General features: G+C 40.2%; 1 protein-coding gene across 1 annotated transcript; it reads right to left on the bottom strand.

Moving 5' to 3' along the window:
- Positions 1 to 2127: 2127 nt before the first annotated feature.
- polr2a (RNA polymerase II subunit A) lies at positions 2128 to 16798 on the bottom strand. Its single transcript, XM_051914915.1, has 28 exons — positions 16451 to 16798; positions 15405 to 15537; positions 15168 to 15304; positions 14904 to 15077; positions 14511 to 14792; positions 14247 to 14408; positions 13733 to 13953; positions 13208 to 13340; positions 12995 to 13119; positions 11677 to 11887; positions 10558 to 10767; positions 10318 to 10486; positions 10116 to 10210; positions 9823 to 10026; positions 9453 to 9675; positions 9100 to 9283; positions 8725 to 8896; positions 8545 to 8650; positions 7922 to 8127; positions 7336 to 7807; positions 7118 to 7218; positions 6924 to 7028; positions 6484 to 6666; positions 6199 to 6402; positions 5912 to 6098; positions 5689 to 5802; positions 5419 to 5568; positions 2128 to 5299 (listed from the first exon to the last, which is right to left on the bottom strand). The coding sequence occupies exons 1-28, from the start codon at positions 16535 to 16537 to the stop codon at positions 4152 to 4154; spliced, it is 5898 nt and encodes a 1965-aa protein (XP_051770875.1). The 5' UTR covers positions 16538 to 16798; the 3' UTR covers positions 2128 to 4151.
- Positions 16799 to 16849: the final 51 nt, after the last annotated feature.

The raw sequence follows: 16849 nt of genomic DNA, 5'->3' as shown, positions 1-16849 counted from the left end.
CTACTAAAGACATATTTAAAACAGTTCATGTGACTACAGTAGTTCAACCTTAATGTTATGAAGCAACAAGAATACTTTTTGTGCACCAAAAAAACAAAAGACTTTATTCAACAATATCTAGTGATGGGCGATTTCAAAACACTGCTTCATGAAGCTTCGAAGCTTTACGAATCTTTTGTTTCGAATCAGTGGTTCAGAGCGTGTATCGAACTGTCAGTCACGTGAACAACTGAAATTTTGAAACACTTACACTACCAGTCAAAAGTTTGGAAACATTACTATTTTTAATGTTTTTGAACAAAGTCTCTTATGCTTATTAAGGCTGCATTTATTTCATAATAAATACAGAAAAAACAATAATATTGTGAAATATTATTACAATTTAAAATTATGGTTTTCTATTTTAGTATACTTGAAAACATAATTTATTTCTGTGATCAAAGCTGAATTTTCAGCATCATTACTCCAGTCTTCAGTGTCACATGATCCTTCAGAAATCATTGTAATATGCTGATTTATTATCAATGTTGGAAACAGTTGTGTTGCTTAATATTTTTTTGGAATCTGTGATACTTTTTCCAGGATTCATTGATGAATAAAAGGTTAAAAAAAACAGCATTTATTTAAAATATAAATCTTTTCTAACAATATAAATCTTTACTATCACTTTTTATCACTTTAACACGTCCGTGCTGAATAAAAGTATTAATTTCTTTAAAAAAAAAAGAAAGAAAAAAAATTACTGACCCCAAACTTTTGAACGGTAGTGTATATTGTTACAAAAGATTTCTATTTTAAATAAATGCTGATATTTTTAAACTTTTTTATTCATCAAAGAATCCTGAAAAAGTATCACATTATAAAATATTAAGCAGCACAACTGTTTCCAACATTGATAATAAATAAGCATATTAGAATTATTTCTGAAGGATCATGTGACAATGAAGACTGGAGTAATGATGCTGACAATTTAGCTTTGCATCACAGAAATAAATTATATTTTAAAGTATATTAAAATAGAAAACCATAATTTTAAATTGTAATAATATTTCACAATATTATTGTTTTTTCTGTATTTATTATTAAATAAATGCAGCCTTAATAAGCATAAGAGACTTCGTTCAAAAACATTAAAAATAGTAATGTTTCCAAACTTTTGACTGGTAGTGTATGACGTAACGAAGCCTCGTTTACTGAAATCACATGACTGTGGCAGTTTGATACATGCTCAGAACCACTGATTCGAAACAAAAGATTCGTAAGTCTTCGAAGCTTCATGAAGCAGTTTTTTTAAATTGCCCATCACATAGATATTGACTGAAGTCGTTATTTTTTTGGCGCACAAAAAGTATTCTCATCGCTCATTCTCACAACTTAATTTGGTGACAGTACAGTGTGTTACAGTGAAGTTATTGAGTATTTTTCATAATATAAAATGAGCAGAAGGGTTTAAGGGATAGTTCACCCAAAAATGAAAATTCTATCATTTACTCACCCTCAAGTTGTTCCAAATCTGTATAAATTTCTTTGTTGAACACAAAGATATTTTGAAGAAAGTTTGTAAGCAGGCCACTTTGGGGCAACATTGACTTCCATAGTAAGAAAAAAAAAAAAAAACTACCATGGAAGTCAATGGTGCCCCAAAAGTTTCAGTTTAACATTCTTCAAAAATATTTTCTTTTGTGTTCAACAGAACAAAGAAAATCATACAGATTTTGAACAACTTGAGTGTGAGTAAATGATAGAATTTTCATTTTTGGGTGAACTATCCCTTTAAGCACTGACTGCATTTTATATTTGAGTCCAACAAGTTCAAACTCTATGAGCTGTGCATTATTTGTGTGCATTATTAACGTATGGAACTAACTGAAACACTACTGCCAGCCAGCGGAACATTAAAGAGGAAGTGTTTGTCCAAGCTCACAGCGAGGGAATGCAAAGTTTCTCGGGGGAACGCAAAAGATTGAGAAAAAAAAAAATAAAATTTTCCATCCCAATTTTTTTTTTCCACCACCATGTCCCTTTAGGGGCTCCATATACAGGTTTGGAACATGAGTTTGTTCAATTTTCACCTGAAAATAAAAATTGTTACCAACACCCATGTTTTAAGAAACAAATGAACAATAGTTTAGTCAAACTTTTTATTTTTCAAGTCAAAAAACAAACAAAACATAGATACAGAGAATGAAGTAATCAGATTGATTTCTATACAGTGGCAAATTCTCTTAATTTAAATTCTCCTTTCCCCATAAACCTGACCCAGTTATTACTCAAACTCAAGAAAACCCTGTCTTTTCCATTTATACCCTCTTGCACACACACTTGCACACTCTCTCACACACACACACACACCCCCCATTACTGGGAGCCTGGGTACAGAGTATTAACTGGATTTTTTTGAAACCACCATGAAATTGAAGGCAAACAAGGGCATTAAAGAGACACTAAAAACTGCTCTCCCTAAATGCAATCTAAGGCCTTAAATCTAAAGCTGAAATATGCAAGAGCAACAAAGTCTTTTACAAGTCAACAAAACCTCCTGCAACTACCATCATCCAGTTGGAAGAGTGAGTTGAGGGAACCACAGGCACCACTTGCTTTCAGGTTTAAAGAAAAAAGGTAACGCTCAAAGAGATCTAAATGCCTCTAAAGCCCAAGTCAAACCAGTCTCTGTCGCCCCCTACTGTTCAAGCATAAGATGACTATGTCAGAATCAGCTGACGAAATTTAGGTTGACAAACGACCACAAGGTCTATGCCAGATATGAAACCGTGCATATTCAAATGAAACAAACCAAACTGCACTTCCCCCCCACCCCAAGCACTTAATCCAAAAAGCAAAGCTGACCAAACAACAATGAAGCCAGCGCAAGAAAAATAGTGTAAAATAAATGCTTTTCCTCAGTAATTCACACAAAAGATTCAGTTGTACTTGATGCAAATATCAGAAAAAAAAAAACAATTATACACTTGTTAGATTAAAGGGTTGAGTGCTGAGGACAGGGAAGGTCTCATTAGATTTAGACCTAGGTGGTTTAAAAACGTTAACATGGTGCAGCTTATGCAATGCCATGCTCCAACCCCACTCTTAGGATAAAAGAAATAAAACCAAAAAAAGGTAACAACTTCACACTTCAAGACCGCTGGTTACCCCTTTTTTTTTTTTTTTTTTGCAGTTATTGAAATTGTAAATTACTGGGCAGATGCTGGTGAAGGATATAAGGCTTGCATCTTTTGGGGACAATTGAATAGAAATTTGATGCCTTAAATCAAGCATCCGTTCCCCCTTTCGGATTCCTACAGAAGAGGGCAGTCACTACACAACACTTTTACCCATGTCATGGGCTGGCATACATCAGACTACAGTATTACAGGACATTTTTAATCTGCACAATGTCTGTCAGCAACACGTTTCTAATAAACCGCTGCTTCCAGCCACCTGTTTCTTCAGAAATAACTTTTTATGAGTCAACTCAAATTAGACAAAATCAACATTAATATTTAAACAGTTCTCAGTTCTGACCTAGAAACATCAAAACTGGGAACAAGCGCTTATTTACAGAGAAGAAAGAAAATGCTATAAAATGTAAGAAAGGTCAGTTTCCTCTCTTTCTATTTGTTATAGAGATTTTTTTAAGGTTTCATTTGAAACTTTTCAGATACAATCCACTGTTTTCTGTTTGAAGGCTTTTGGCAATACTTCTTAGATTTCCATTATATCCAACACTGAATTTTAGAGAAAAAGTAAGGGAGAAAAAAAGAAAAACGACAATGGAAAGGACTATGAATAATCTTTCCCTTCCAAAAGCAGTCAACCTCCTGCATCTTTCCACCATTTTTGAGTTACAGTTCTCCCTCTAAACTTAGAGCGACCAAAATGGTCTATACAAAGGCAGCCTTGTTTGGCTTATAGTTCAAACCTCTGATATAACAGATGCAACCACTGAAGCCTGTTTAGTGAGGCTATTTAAGAACAGTTCAAGAAGTCCAAGAGGGAAAAATCAAAAAGGAGGATGTCATATGTGGGATCCCAGGTTCCTCAGCCTTCCCTGTAAACCACAACAACCCCAGCTGAGTGGCTTTCCTTCAGTCTTTACCCCAGGGTCAGAGTGCCTTTCAGGGAAGTAGCATGAACCCTGGCACCAAACATCTTTAGTTATTTTCTTCATCGCTATCATCAGGGCTGATGGCTGGGCTGTAGGTCGGAGAGGTGGGGCTGTAGCCAGGAGAAGTGGGGCTGTAGGTGGAGCCCTTGGGACTAGTTGGCGAGTAGGTAGGGGATGTAGGGGAGTATTTTGGAGAAGTTGGAGAGTAAGTTGGAGAGGTGGGGGAATATTTTGGGCTGGTTGGGGTGTAGGTGGGAGAAGTTGGCGAGTAAGTAGGGGAAGTAGGGCTGTACTTGGGCGTAGTTGGGGAGTAGGTTGGAGAGGTGGGACTGTATTTGGGTGAAGTGGGTGAGTACTTTGGGGAAGTAGGGGAATATTTGGGGGATGTTGGGGTATATTCAGGAGAGCTGGGACTGTAAGAGGGGGAGGTGGGAGTATATTTTGGAGAGGTGGGGGAATAGGATGGAGAGCTCGGGCTGTAAGAGGGTGAGCTCGGGGTGTAGGTGGGAGATTGCGGGGTGTAGCGCGGACTGGATGGAGAGTAGGATGGCGAAGTGGGGGAGTATGAAGGAGAGGTGGGGGAATAATTTGGGCTGGTTGGGGTGTAATTGGGAGAGGTGGGGGAGTAGGACGGTGAGGTGGGACTGTAAGATGGAGAGGTTGGGGAGTAACTAGGTGAGGTGGGCGTGTAGTTGGGCGAAGTGGGGCTGTAGCTTGGAGAAGTTGGGGAATAGGATGGGGAGGTTGGAGAGTAGCTTGGAGAGGTGGGAGAGTAAGAAGGGGAGGTTGGGGAGTAAGATGGAGATGTGGGGGAATAAGACGGAGAGGTAGGGCTGTAACTCGGCGAGGTTGGGCTGTAGCTGGGAGACGTTGGGCTGTAGCTGGGGGATGTTGGGGAGTAGGATGGTGAAGTTGGGGAGTAAGATGGTGAAGTTGGAGAGTAAGAAGGTGAAGTTGGAGAATAGCTTGGTGATGTTGGAGAATAAGACGGCGAAGTTGGAGAGTAGGAGGGTGATGTGGGCGAGTAGGACGGAGATGTGGGGCTGTAGTTTGGGCTGGTGGGAGAATAAGATGGTGACGTTGGCGAGTATGATGGAGAGGTTGGAGAGTAGCCAGGGCTCTGAGGGGTGTATCCACCAGGAGAACGAGGCTCATAGGCAGGAGAGGTTGGAGAGTAATTGGGAGACAAGGCTCCTAAAGATAAAAGAAAAAAATGTGCATAAGAGAACAGTTTGGTTTGCAACCAGCTAGTACAACCAAGTAAACAACGTCCGTTATTCTAAAAAACAGAAGACAAATGACAGTGGAGTAACCTGGTGAGGGGATATAAGGGCTGGCTGGCCCAGGTGATCCAGGAGAACCAGGAGTAGGGGACCAGGCAGGAGAATAGCCAGGCGAGAAGCCGCTGGCATCGGATGCGGCACTGGGAGAGAAGCCTGCAGCACCTGGTGTCATTCCACTTCCTGTATGGGGAAAAAAAAAAAAAAAAAAAAAAAAAAGGCATGAAATTGAGTCATCAACATATACAAATGCAGGGTAAATAAGGGTGACTGTAAAACAAAATGTAGCATTTCTTTACTCACCAACACTGGGAGACCAGGCACCATATGCAGGAGTGGCTCCTGTGTTCCAAGGAGTCATGGCTGGAGACATGCCACTCATAGGGCTAGGGGCGGAACCAAAGAACATGCCTGTGGCTGGGATAGAAAAAGCAAAGGTTAAACAAAGGTTTACATTTGGGGACAAATGAGTATGCCTAAATTTAAAGCTATAGAACAATTAAACAAGGCAATGAGTTTGACTTACGTCCTGCAACACTGATGCCAGGGATGTTGGTGGGGATCTCCATGCCATACTTGCACTTTTCAGCATCTAACAGCAGGTCAAAGCAGCCAGTGCCCGCAGGAGCCAGCTGTCCCAGCATTATGTTCTCAGACACTCCCTTCATTGGGTCACATTCACCATGTGAAGAAGCTTCCATCAACACATCCACCTATAGAAGAAATGGACAACATTAGACATTAAAGTTCTTTACAAGACCATCTTTATTGCCATTTTAAAATGTTAAATGGAGCCAATTAATCAAATCTCACCGTCTCTTCAAAAGAACACTTCATAAGGGGTCCAGTGTCCTGCCTGTTGATACCGTGACGAGTGATAGCCATCAAGTGACCCCTGCATGTCATTGTGTCACACAGCAAGGCAAGATGGCGGTAGTTAACGTAAGAACCGTCGAAAGAGATGACATGGTACAACTCTCTTTCCAGTGCCTTACGCACAGCCTCAATACCAAGAACCTGCAGGTGAAGATTAGACATTTGAGTATGATTTCTGAGGACTAATAGGTCACAAACTTTAGACTATTAAACAATCCTTACAGTGAAGATCTCCACAATGTCATTGGAGGTGGTCCTGACAGGGTCAACGTCCTTCTCACTGAGGACCCTCATGAGACTGACTCCATCTGTTTCCAAGATCCACTCCTGTAGGGCTTTGAATTCTCCCTCTTCTGTGATGATGATTTTCTTCTTGTTGTCTGTCTGTGGAAGATGCATGTACACCTACAGGTGGAGAGAGTGAAAGAAATTAAGCTCCAATCTCATGGCCATCTGATGACATTTTATCATTTTATAATTCAGGAGGGTACCAATTAGCATTCGCCATTACAGTCACCATCCACCCTCAGGAGCATTAAGTGTTATGCGTTTTTTCGATGAGCATGCTCTGCCACATGGGCTGGCAGGTAATGGTATGCACCGAAGTGAAGTTAAATACTGTTAAAGAGGGGAAAAAAAAATATATATATAAAAAAAAATACCTTGCTGATTTGCTCAATGCCTTGCAGGGTCATGTCTGTCAGCATGTTGGATTCAATGCAGCGAAGGAAGACATCGTCATCCATCTTATCCACTACCTCCTCATCCTGGACACAAGATCCAACATTTAGGATTCAGTATCGAGAGGGAAGAGGCCAGTTATGTGCATGCACCAGTTTAAATTACAATAAGTTACCTCTTGGAACTTGTTCTCATCACTATTCATGATGCGGATTCGCAATACCAGTTTCTCAGCATTGTCATCATTGAAAATGCAGTTTAGGTCATCACCAAATCCTAGGAGACAGACAAGGATTAGGGTTTGATAGAAATTCACATACTACCTCAAAGTCCATTCTGTTTGCCATTTAAAGCATTTAAAGTGTATTTATTTAATTATAATCTCAAGCCCACCTGCATTGATCTTCTCTGCAATTTGCTCCATGGTCAGCTTACGGTCAGTCATGTGTTTGCGGTCAAGTTCAATACGCAGCAGCCAGGGTGAAATGCGGGTCACATCGAAGTCAGGCATCTCATAGTACACATTGACCCACTCCTGATCCTCAGTCACCACAGTGTTCTGTGGGTTGGGGTCATAATAAATGGCCGTGTTGGCAGTGACCTTGCGCAGGGTTGTGTGCTCCAACCGACACAGGATATCTTTGGCCCTCTCTGCGTCACGGGCCGCTTGGCCCAGGAGAAAGACGGTCAGTGAGGGGGTCTTGGGTCGCTTGGAGATGTTGATAAGCTCTTTGAGACGAGGCACACCGAGAGTGACGTTTTTGGCAGACACACCGGCGTAGTGGAATGTGTTCAGGGTCATCTGAGTAGCGGGCTCTCCCAGAGACTGGGCAGCCAGAGCACCAACCATCTCACCAGGGTGAGCCTGAAGAAAACAGTGTCAATTTAGCCAATGAGCCTACTTGTAAAAACTGATCTAATTGGTAAGAGGTTTCATTTATGTGAAGAGATTCAACTGCACTCAGCAAGCATTACTTACAATGGATTGGTTAAATTTGGTCTCAATCTCTCCCAGCAGCCAATCAAAAGCCTCTGTGCTAAGACGGAACTCCTCAGTCATTCTCTTAGAGCAGAGGGTAGAGCGCAGGTGGATGTTGAACAGCAGAGTTGCATTCTCCTGGGCTTGCCTGCTTAACTGGTCTTCACCATTTACAATAACCAGCTTCTTACTCAACTCTTGAACTCCTACAAAAAACAAAATATTCATGTGTGATCATTACAAGGCCACAAATGTAAACAGTAGTGCCACTATGACGACAAGGAAGAATAACTTGGATTATATTAAAAGGTGTAAATTTTATCAAGCACATGAGTTTGAAGCCAATTCTTTAGTCAACACATACAAAGATGTAAAAGTGGCCTTTATAATCAGCTTGCACAGGTATGCCACAAGACCGCGGTAAGCTATAGGGATCAGTCGTCAGCAGGCTTTATTTAGCCGCCACAAGCAGGAATCTTTATTTAGCTGGGAGACCCGCTCAAACACTGACAGCCTTATGGTGTCACTGTATACCATCTAATACAGCTGTTAAAATAATTAGATAGGATACCTAAATACAATCCCTTTATAGACCCCTGTACAAACCAAAGTGTTTAACCCACCTTCAACTACTCGTACTGGGTTAAGGTCAGTTGGTGTCCGAGGATTGATGCGGAAAATCTTCTGAGCATTCCAGATCATTCTGGCCAGATTGCACGGTAGTACCACCTATGGGAAAGCATGTCAGTTTGGGTCTATGGACATATTGAGGCTTAAATATAGGTTACTCTTAAGGGACAGACCTTGCTGTCTCCTGTGGGGAAAATGGCCCTCAGGATCTCTCGGTCTTCCCTCATCTTTTCAAACTCTTTCTCTAGAGCACTCTGGACATGGGCATTGGTCATCACATCTTTCACCACATCTTCTTGTAGAGTGCGGCGAAGAGCTCGTTCGTTGGAGCAGTCAAACTTGAACCTGTGCATTAAAGAGGTGGAAAGTTAAATCAATGACGTCAGTAAACACCTGTGTATTGGCTCTGAGCTGATGACCAAATAGTTTGCAATCTATGTCCTTGATTTGGATTAATATAGCTTTATTATAATAATATTTTGCTTGAACTATTGGCAAAATATTAACATTTCTGGAAACATTTCAATGAACACAAAAACAGCACTCACTTCTTCTCAAAGGCTTTGTTGGATGGCTTAAGTGTGGCCATGTTTTGGAACTCCACAGCCTCTCCTGCCAGCCCATCCTCTCCATACCTCAGCTGGACAACCTGGTTTATTGAGTTTCTGACTGTAGCATCATATTTTACCATCACCGACTCCATAGACTTGATCAAACGACGCTGAATATAACCTGAAAGAAAAGATTCATCAAAAGCCATGAGGACAATTTCAAACTTTAACCAAGACAAATCTGATGACAATTTTACATAACACCTTAAACTTAAGTATTACATTTTTAATTTCAGATTACATTTAAGCTTAGCACCAATAGCTGCTCAATCCATGTCTACGTTCATTACCTGTCTCAGCAGTTTTGACAGCTGTGTCGATCAGACCCTCTCTGCCTCCCATGGCGTGAAAGAAAAACTCAGTTGGTGTGAGACCGGCCAGATAGGAGTTTTCTACGAAACCTCTACTTTCTGGACCATAGTCATCTTTAATGAAGTGAGGGAGAGTGCGGTGTTTGAAACCGAAGGGGATTCGCTTACCCTCAACGTTCTGCTGCCCCACCACAGCAATAACCTTAAGGGATGAAGGAAAACCAATAGAGAATGATCAAATTGTGCGAAACCTGTAATGGACCATGTTTGCATGTACATTTTCAGATTTAAGTGCATTTTCTTCAGAGTCTTTCAATTAATTTAAGATTAACACCATCAATTTTCTCACCTGAGAAATGTTAATTTTAGAGCCTTTTGAACCAGCCACCACCATGGATTTGAAATTGTTGTACTCTGACAGTGACTTCTGGGCAGAGGATCCAGTCTTGTCTCGAGCATCGTTCAGAATGCGGTTGACCTGGTTCTCAAAGGTCTGTCTCAGAGTGTTACCTGGGGTGGGCTCCAACTCATTGTTGTGAGCTTTCTCAATGACCTATGAGAAAGAAGTCAACACATGCATGACTGCATTCATGTACAAGAGCCTTATGACAGTATTAGTAACATGTAATAATGCCAACTCACCTCTATCACATCCTGTTTGGCTTTCTTAATAGTGTTCTGAATGTCCTGATATGTAGCCTTATCGGCAATGGAGTCTCCAATACCAATAGAGTGACCTGAAGCAGATGCCATGGTAAATAAACTAATATATTTGAAGCAAGTGACTTAATATTTGCATGATTACAAAAACTGAATTAATCCCCATTTGTTTTGTTCTTTTTACCTTCAATGAGCAGCCAGTTGTTGACAACGGTCTGGATGTTGGAATAGAAGAGTCGTGTGATGTCATGGCCCATCTCAAGGTATGAGATATGGACAAGAGAGCCAGCTGAGGTTCCCAGTGACTTCTTACACAGGATCCCCATGATCAGCTCACCGTTTTCCACAATTACCTGCAAAAACAATTGGATGAAGGAAAATGCACAGACTTCATTTTGCATAAAAATTATGTCAAGGTTTGTACCTTAGTGTCTCCAGGGGAGATGTTTTTATAAGGACCGCTGTCCTCTTCATCAGGGTGAGTGCTGTGTGTTCGGATGGCATTAATGTGCCCAGGGATGATCAGGCTGAAGATCTGTTTGCCCGTCCAGAGGGGTCGAGGCTTCAATATAGCTGGTTGGGGCACTTTCCCATCCCATGTAGAGAGAAACATGAGGAGGTTCATCACCTCACCCTAAAACAAAGCAGACAAAAGAAAACAGAAGAGGGCAAAGCTCTTCATTAGCATGAATCTCATGTACTTCTACCTAACACAGGGTTTTTCCTGCATTGAAAATATTTTGTCAGCTGCCAAAAAGATTTATTTGATCATTTAATGCCTAGGTCTTCAACCCTGCTCCTGGGGACCCACTGTCCTGCAAATTTTATTTCCAACCTGCTTCAGAACACCTGGGCTGTGATCCTGAAGAGCTTGATTAGCTGGTTCAGGTGTTTGATTAGGGTTGGAGCTAAACTCTGCAGGAAAGTGGGTCCCCAGGAGCAGGGTTGAAGACCTTTGATTTAATGCGATATCTGACATGACATATCTAATATGACATCTGTTGAGTGCGTGAACGCTATGGCCAATCAGATGGGTTAAAGTTAGTCAGAATCTGCTCCATATTTACAGTGATAACCATAGCAATGGACGGAACAAAATCTAATACTGTATGTCAAATGATCTCTGCTTTAAGTCTTGGAGTGTCAATGCAAAATAGACCTGCCCCTTTTTTCTATGTAATGTGTAATGTGTTACTGTGTGGTTCATTTTATTACTAACTTTTCAAATCACTTGCTCAGTGACGTTTTACATATAAATTTACAGATTTTTAAAATCATTCTAAGCACTTTGTTTTATGATCTGTCTTGTTAGTGATCATTTTTTATTTAATGAATAAATAGGATAAGTTAATATCAAACTGTTTCTTTGCATTTATTTTGGATTTATTGTCAGTACTGGGCTCACAGTTCACATGGGTAGGGTACTTTGTACTGTGCGTGAATGGCCATGTTTGTCCGCCACCAGCGCAGATCACTTTTGACAAGAAAAACCCGTGACAGTTCATTAAATTCATAATTCAGTCCCACCACTTTGTAAACGTACCCTCTCTAAGAAGACATCTCTCTTGGTGAACTTGCGCACAGCGGTCAGTGTGTCCTGCACAATACCCATAACGGGTCTGTTGGACTGTGGTGTGACAATCATACGAGGCACCATGGCCAGCTCCTGGATCTCAGCACGGGTCTCCAGAGATTGCGGCAAGTGCAGGTTCATCTCATCTCCATCAAAGTCAGCGTTGTATGGGGTCGTTACACTAGAAAAAGAGATTTTCACTTTTAAAATCTTTGTCATTTTCATAAAACTAAAAACCCTTATATTAGAACAATGCTGCTAAACATGAGCATTAGCCATTTCTACAACGGTTTGTTTTTGCAATTATAATGGATGGTAGAGCATACCAAATCTATAAAGTACCTACCCATTAGGGATGTTCATTTCAGTTTTTCCCTAACTGACAACCAAAGCTCGTTAACCGATCATTAACTGTTAACCGACAAGATTGTTTAATTAGAATAAATAAGAGTGACCCATTAAAAACAATCGGTTTTCCAGGGGTTTAGTTTTACATGCGCAAATAGCAGCATAAACAGAACATGAGGATTCACTCATCGCCACATCACACACCTGCAGCGCTTCTGTGAATGGAGAAAAACAGATTAAAATTATATATATATAAAAAGGAATAAATACGCTAATTATATTTCACTTAAGTTAACAGATTAACAAAACGAACGAAAGTAATACGCCGAGTTTGTTCATTTTTGTGACGCGCTCCAAAAACAAGTTCATGGAAAAGAAACTGAGATGGTAGTAAGCACATCCTTGTTTGTTTTCTTTATTTTAGAAAAGCAGTGTTTTTGTGTGTACACACAAAAGTAAACCCATTTTCTAGTGATCTCACTCTTATCTGTATGGAGTATTAAGCCTTTTCCGCTGTTTTAAGACAACAATTCAAGTGATCAACGCAAACGCCTCACACACACGCACACTATGTGAGCCTAACGTCGGTTTTACTTTAAATTCGTTTTGGCTTTATGGTTATAGCTTTTATTTTTCATTATTGCTCCATCCTGAATACCATTAAATTTAAAGGATCTTGTTCCCCCCCCCTCTCTCAAACTGACACACACACACACACACACACACACACACACACACACACACACACACACAGTGTTTAACCATGCAGCAAGCTCTCAAAAAAAAAAAAAAAAAAAAAAAATTTAAAAACTACTTTTTAAACCGTTTAACCACTGTCAGTTAACCAGTTAATTATGAGCATAGAGTATTACTCATCTGTATTACCCATGTATCAATCTATAAACAATGTGACTGAGCAAGTCTTACAAATCAAGCATACCTGAGGTTTAGTCGAAATGTTGACCAAGGCAAGATTCGTACTCTATGGCCCATCATAGACATTTTGTGCAGTGTGGGCTGTCTGTTGAACACAATGATGTCCCCATCACACATGTGTCGTTCAACCTAGAAAGAAAACACAGGGGGTTTCAAATACTGTGCTCACTGTAACCGAAAATTTGATTTTCTAACATTAAACAAGGCAAGGACTAACTTTGTATCCAATCTGAAGGTGAAGGTCACTTGGTTTAGGGTGGAACCGCAGGTCAATTCGGTCTCCATTGTCACGGATGATATATTTGGCTCCAGGGTACTGACTGTTACCTCTCCTCACAAGCTCTTGGAGTCTGTAAAGTTAAAGGGGGGAAAAAAATTAAGAAAGTCTCATTAAGAACATAGAGTTACAAAGTCACTGAGACAAAGAAATAGTGTAGAATATTTCGGTAACACTTTAGTATAGGGAACACAAACTATTAACTACGACTTCTCTCAATAAACTCATAATTTACTGCTTATTAATAGTAAGGCAGGTAAGTTTAGGTATTGGGTAGGATTAGGAATGTAGAATAAGGTCATGCAGAATAAGGCATTAATATCTGCTTAAGTACTAATAAATAGCCAATAATCCAGTAATATGCATGCCAATAAGCAACATGTTAAAAGACCTTAAAATAAAGTGTTACCAATATTTCATAAATGAGATGTGTATTCATTAGAATGAAATGCTTCCTAATATTACCTGTCAATGTTAAAGGGTGTGACGATCTCAGGGAAGGTCATGTTCGCAGCAATGGAACGGGGAACTCCCACCTGGTCAATCTGCAGGTTGGGGTCAGGTGTAATGACAGTTCGGGCAGAGAAGTCTACACGCTTCCCCATCAGATTACCTCTGACACGTCCTTCCTTACCCTTTAGCCTCTGCTTGATGGATTTTAGCGGGCGACCAGACTTTTGCATTGCCTAAAACAAAAGCATATGACAGCACAGTCTTCATTAAGCATTCTGCCTTCTACTGTTTCGATTAAATTTTTATTTTTATTTTTGCTTAATACATATTTAATAATAAGTAATAATATTAAATCAAAAGTTTAATCATTTAATATATATATTGTTCACTTTTCTTAATAATTTATAATTATTAATAAAAATTACTGAATTTATTAATACTGTTAATAAGAATATAATTATTGCTACTCATACAAATATTTGGCAGTAGACTGAGTTCATTATCTAAGATATAGTGTAAATCTTACCCTAGGTAAACCTGGCAGTTCATTGTCCACCATAGTGGCCACGTGGAACTGAAGCAACTTGACATCCTCTGCTATAACATGCGCTGCAGCTCCACTCTGCTCATTTCGCTTCAGCTGGTTATTGATTTTCACAATGTCAGCCAACTTGTGTGTTAAATCATCCTAGGGGGAAAAGAGCGTACAATTAAAATATCTGACAGCCATCAGTACAAACCTCTGCAATACATCAGACTTCTTTCCCACTGTTCAATAAGAAATACTAACCTGGTTTCGAGCAGAGCCCTGCATGACCACAGCTGGTCTCACAGCAAGAGGGGGCACAGGCAACACTGTGACAATCATCCACTCAGGACGGGCGTATTTGGGGTCCATGCCCAGGATCATGTCCTCTTCATCTGAAATGCGTTTGAAGATCTCATGCACACGTTCAGGGCTGAGGAGAATCTTCTTCTCCTGAGAGTCTTCATTCACATGCTTCCATTCAGCATAAAGCTCCAGGCCAGAGCGACGGATACGTGGCTGGTATCTGCCACAACCTCCATGACCCTTGAAATGTAAGGATAAAAATCAGTTTTTAAATAAGCACGAAACCTTCCACAGTGAGCTTTAAATGCAAAGGAGAGCATTTGTGTGATTAGATAATGATCAGTTCTGTACCTTCTCTTTGGTGAGGTCTTCCTCCGTCTCCTGCTGCTCCACTCCAAACTTGTTGTCCATCTCCTCTCCACCCTCACAAATGTTTTTGCCTTTACAGAGGTCATAGACGTGGGTCAGACGCTTACGTGGCTGCCCCTTCGACTTGGTCAAGATGTCTTTGATTTTTGGATTGTTCTGGAAAAAACAAAATTAAAAAGTTAACCATACAGGAAGGAACATTATGAAAAATCGCAAAGAACAGGCAAAATTAAAAATACGGCATACCGCGTCCACAAGCAGCTTTGAACAGAAGAAACACACACAGCGGAGGACCTTCATGATCTTTGTGATGAAGCCAACATGAAAGACTGGCTTAGCCAGCTCAATGTGACCAAAATGACCAGGGCACTCAGTCATGTTACCTAAACAACAACAAGTACACAATGCATAAAACATTAACAGGAGTGTTTAAAAAAAACAAAAACAAATACTACACATTAAAAATCTAATTTATGAACATACCTGCACATGTCTGGCATCTGCCGGACCTCTCAATTACCCCTTGCCGGGGGTCCATGAGTCCCCCCAGTTTAGGGCGTCCTCCCTCCGTGGTCTCAGGGTACTTGATACCCCCTTCAGTAACAGACATTCGTTTCTGAAAACAATAACGGAAACAGCATTAAAATGTCTTGCATTTTCAAAAGTGACAAAACATTGGTAAAAACAAATACATTTGCTAATAAAGTTTGAAAAATACACCATCACCAAGAGCAACAGCAAGTTTATAAGCAGTGATTTTAGATGCAAAATGCATAATTCATCAGAAGACATTCTTTAAACATTTCAGTTTGAAATGTAAACATCAAGGCTGTTTAATAATTTTATAATAATGTGTTTCTGTAATAAATTACATTGTTGCACCCATAAAACATACATTAACTACAACATGAACTGTCTGCTCAAAACTGCATTCATACCACATTCATTAGAAAATATTTCAGTAGTAATAAGGTTTAAAAGGTTATGAAAAGGATGACATTACTGTCTCATAAGCATCACAGCTCAACTCAAAAAAATTCAATTTTGCTCTACTTTTATTGTAAAACATAAGTGCACTTCATTAACTAAATGTATCTGAGCTCTTTAATTAAATGAGTCACGAATATAAAACTTCACATATTTTATTGCCAATAAGGGAGACACAGGGAACAATGTGGAAACTTGGGAGTAACTCTGAGTCTACCATGTGACTCGAAAATAGTCAAATAAAGTAAACAAATAATAAACATTTCAACGAGTTAAAATTATATATCTTCAAACAAGACTGTCCGTGTCTTGCTGCGAATTGCTAAAGTAGGACTCTTGTGTAGTGTTTGTTCAACTTTCTAAACACATGCTCTTACTAGAGGCAAAAGTGGCTAGCCGGCTAAGTTAGCAAAACACAAGTTCACAGAAGACACTGTATGTTAATATCTGTATTTAATAGGATTTTAAGACGATGATGACTTGAGTAATACAATAATACTCAAAGAAGTAAGAGAATACCCCTTCCAAAGAGCAAAACCTACAAGTTCATCTGGGCTGAGGACGCCGAATTGCACTCTCTTGATGAGGCGCAATGGGCATGCGCTGTCGCTGGAAGGCGGTCCGTGCATCCTGTCTATTCAAAGAGACGCGTCCTCCCCCGGCACGCCGCTTTGTAAGAAGGAACACCTCTGAAACGCCACCAAGACTCTCCTGGCACCCAATGGTGACCGGAACTTGTCCGATGGCGGTTTCCCAGTGACCACCGTGTCTTGCTACTCAATGTGCTTTTTAAATTTGTGTTTATATACTAGCTATTGTAGCTACCAGCAAGCCCCTTCCCTTTCCCCGATCTACACGGCAGTGCGCTCTAAGCGCATCTGAGAAAATACTGCTCTCACACGGCTTTATATAGCCTGTGTGCTTTGCTACAGGTTTACACA

The sequence above is a fragment of the Ctenopharyngodon idella genome, chromosome 12, assembly GCF_019924925.1.
Source record: "Ctenopharyngodon idella isolate HZGC_01 chromosome 12, HZGC01, whole genome shotgun sequence".
Lineage (NCBI taxonomy): Eukaryota > Metazoa > Chordata > Actinopteri > Cypriniformes > Xenocyprididae > Ctenopharyngodon > Ctenopharyngodon idella.
This window is presented reverse-complemented; position numbering and strand designations above follow the sequence as displayed.

Excerpts from the sequence above, each read along its gene's own strand:
- polr2a (XM_051914915.1), bottom strand. The coding sequence starts at position 16,537 with ATGCACGGACCGCCTTCCAGCGACAGCGCATGCCCATTGCGCCTCATC. Across the intron at positions 14,409-14,510 it reads AGGGCTCTGCTCGAAACCAG|GATGATTTAACACACAAGTT; the intron begins GTTAGTATTTCT and ends TTTTCCCCCTAG. Across the intron at positions 10,027-10,115 it reads CCAAACAGGATGTGATAGAG|GTCATTGAGAAAGCTCACAA; the intron begins GTGAGTTGGCAT and ends TCTTTCTCATAG.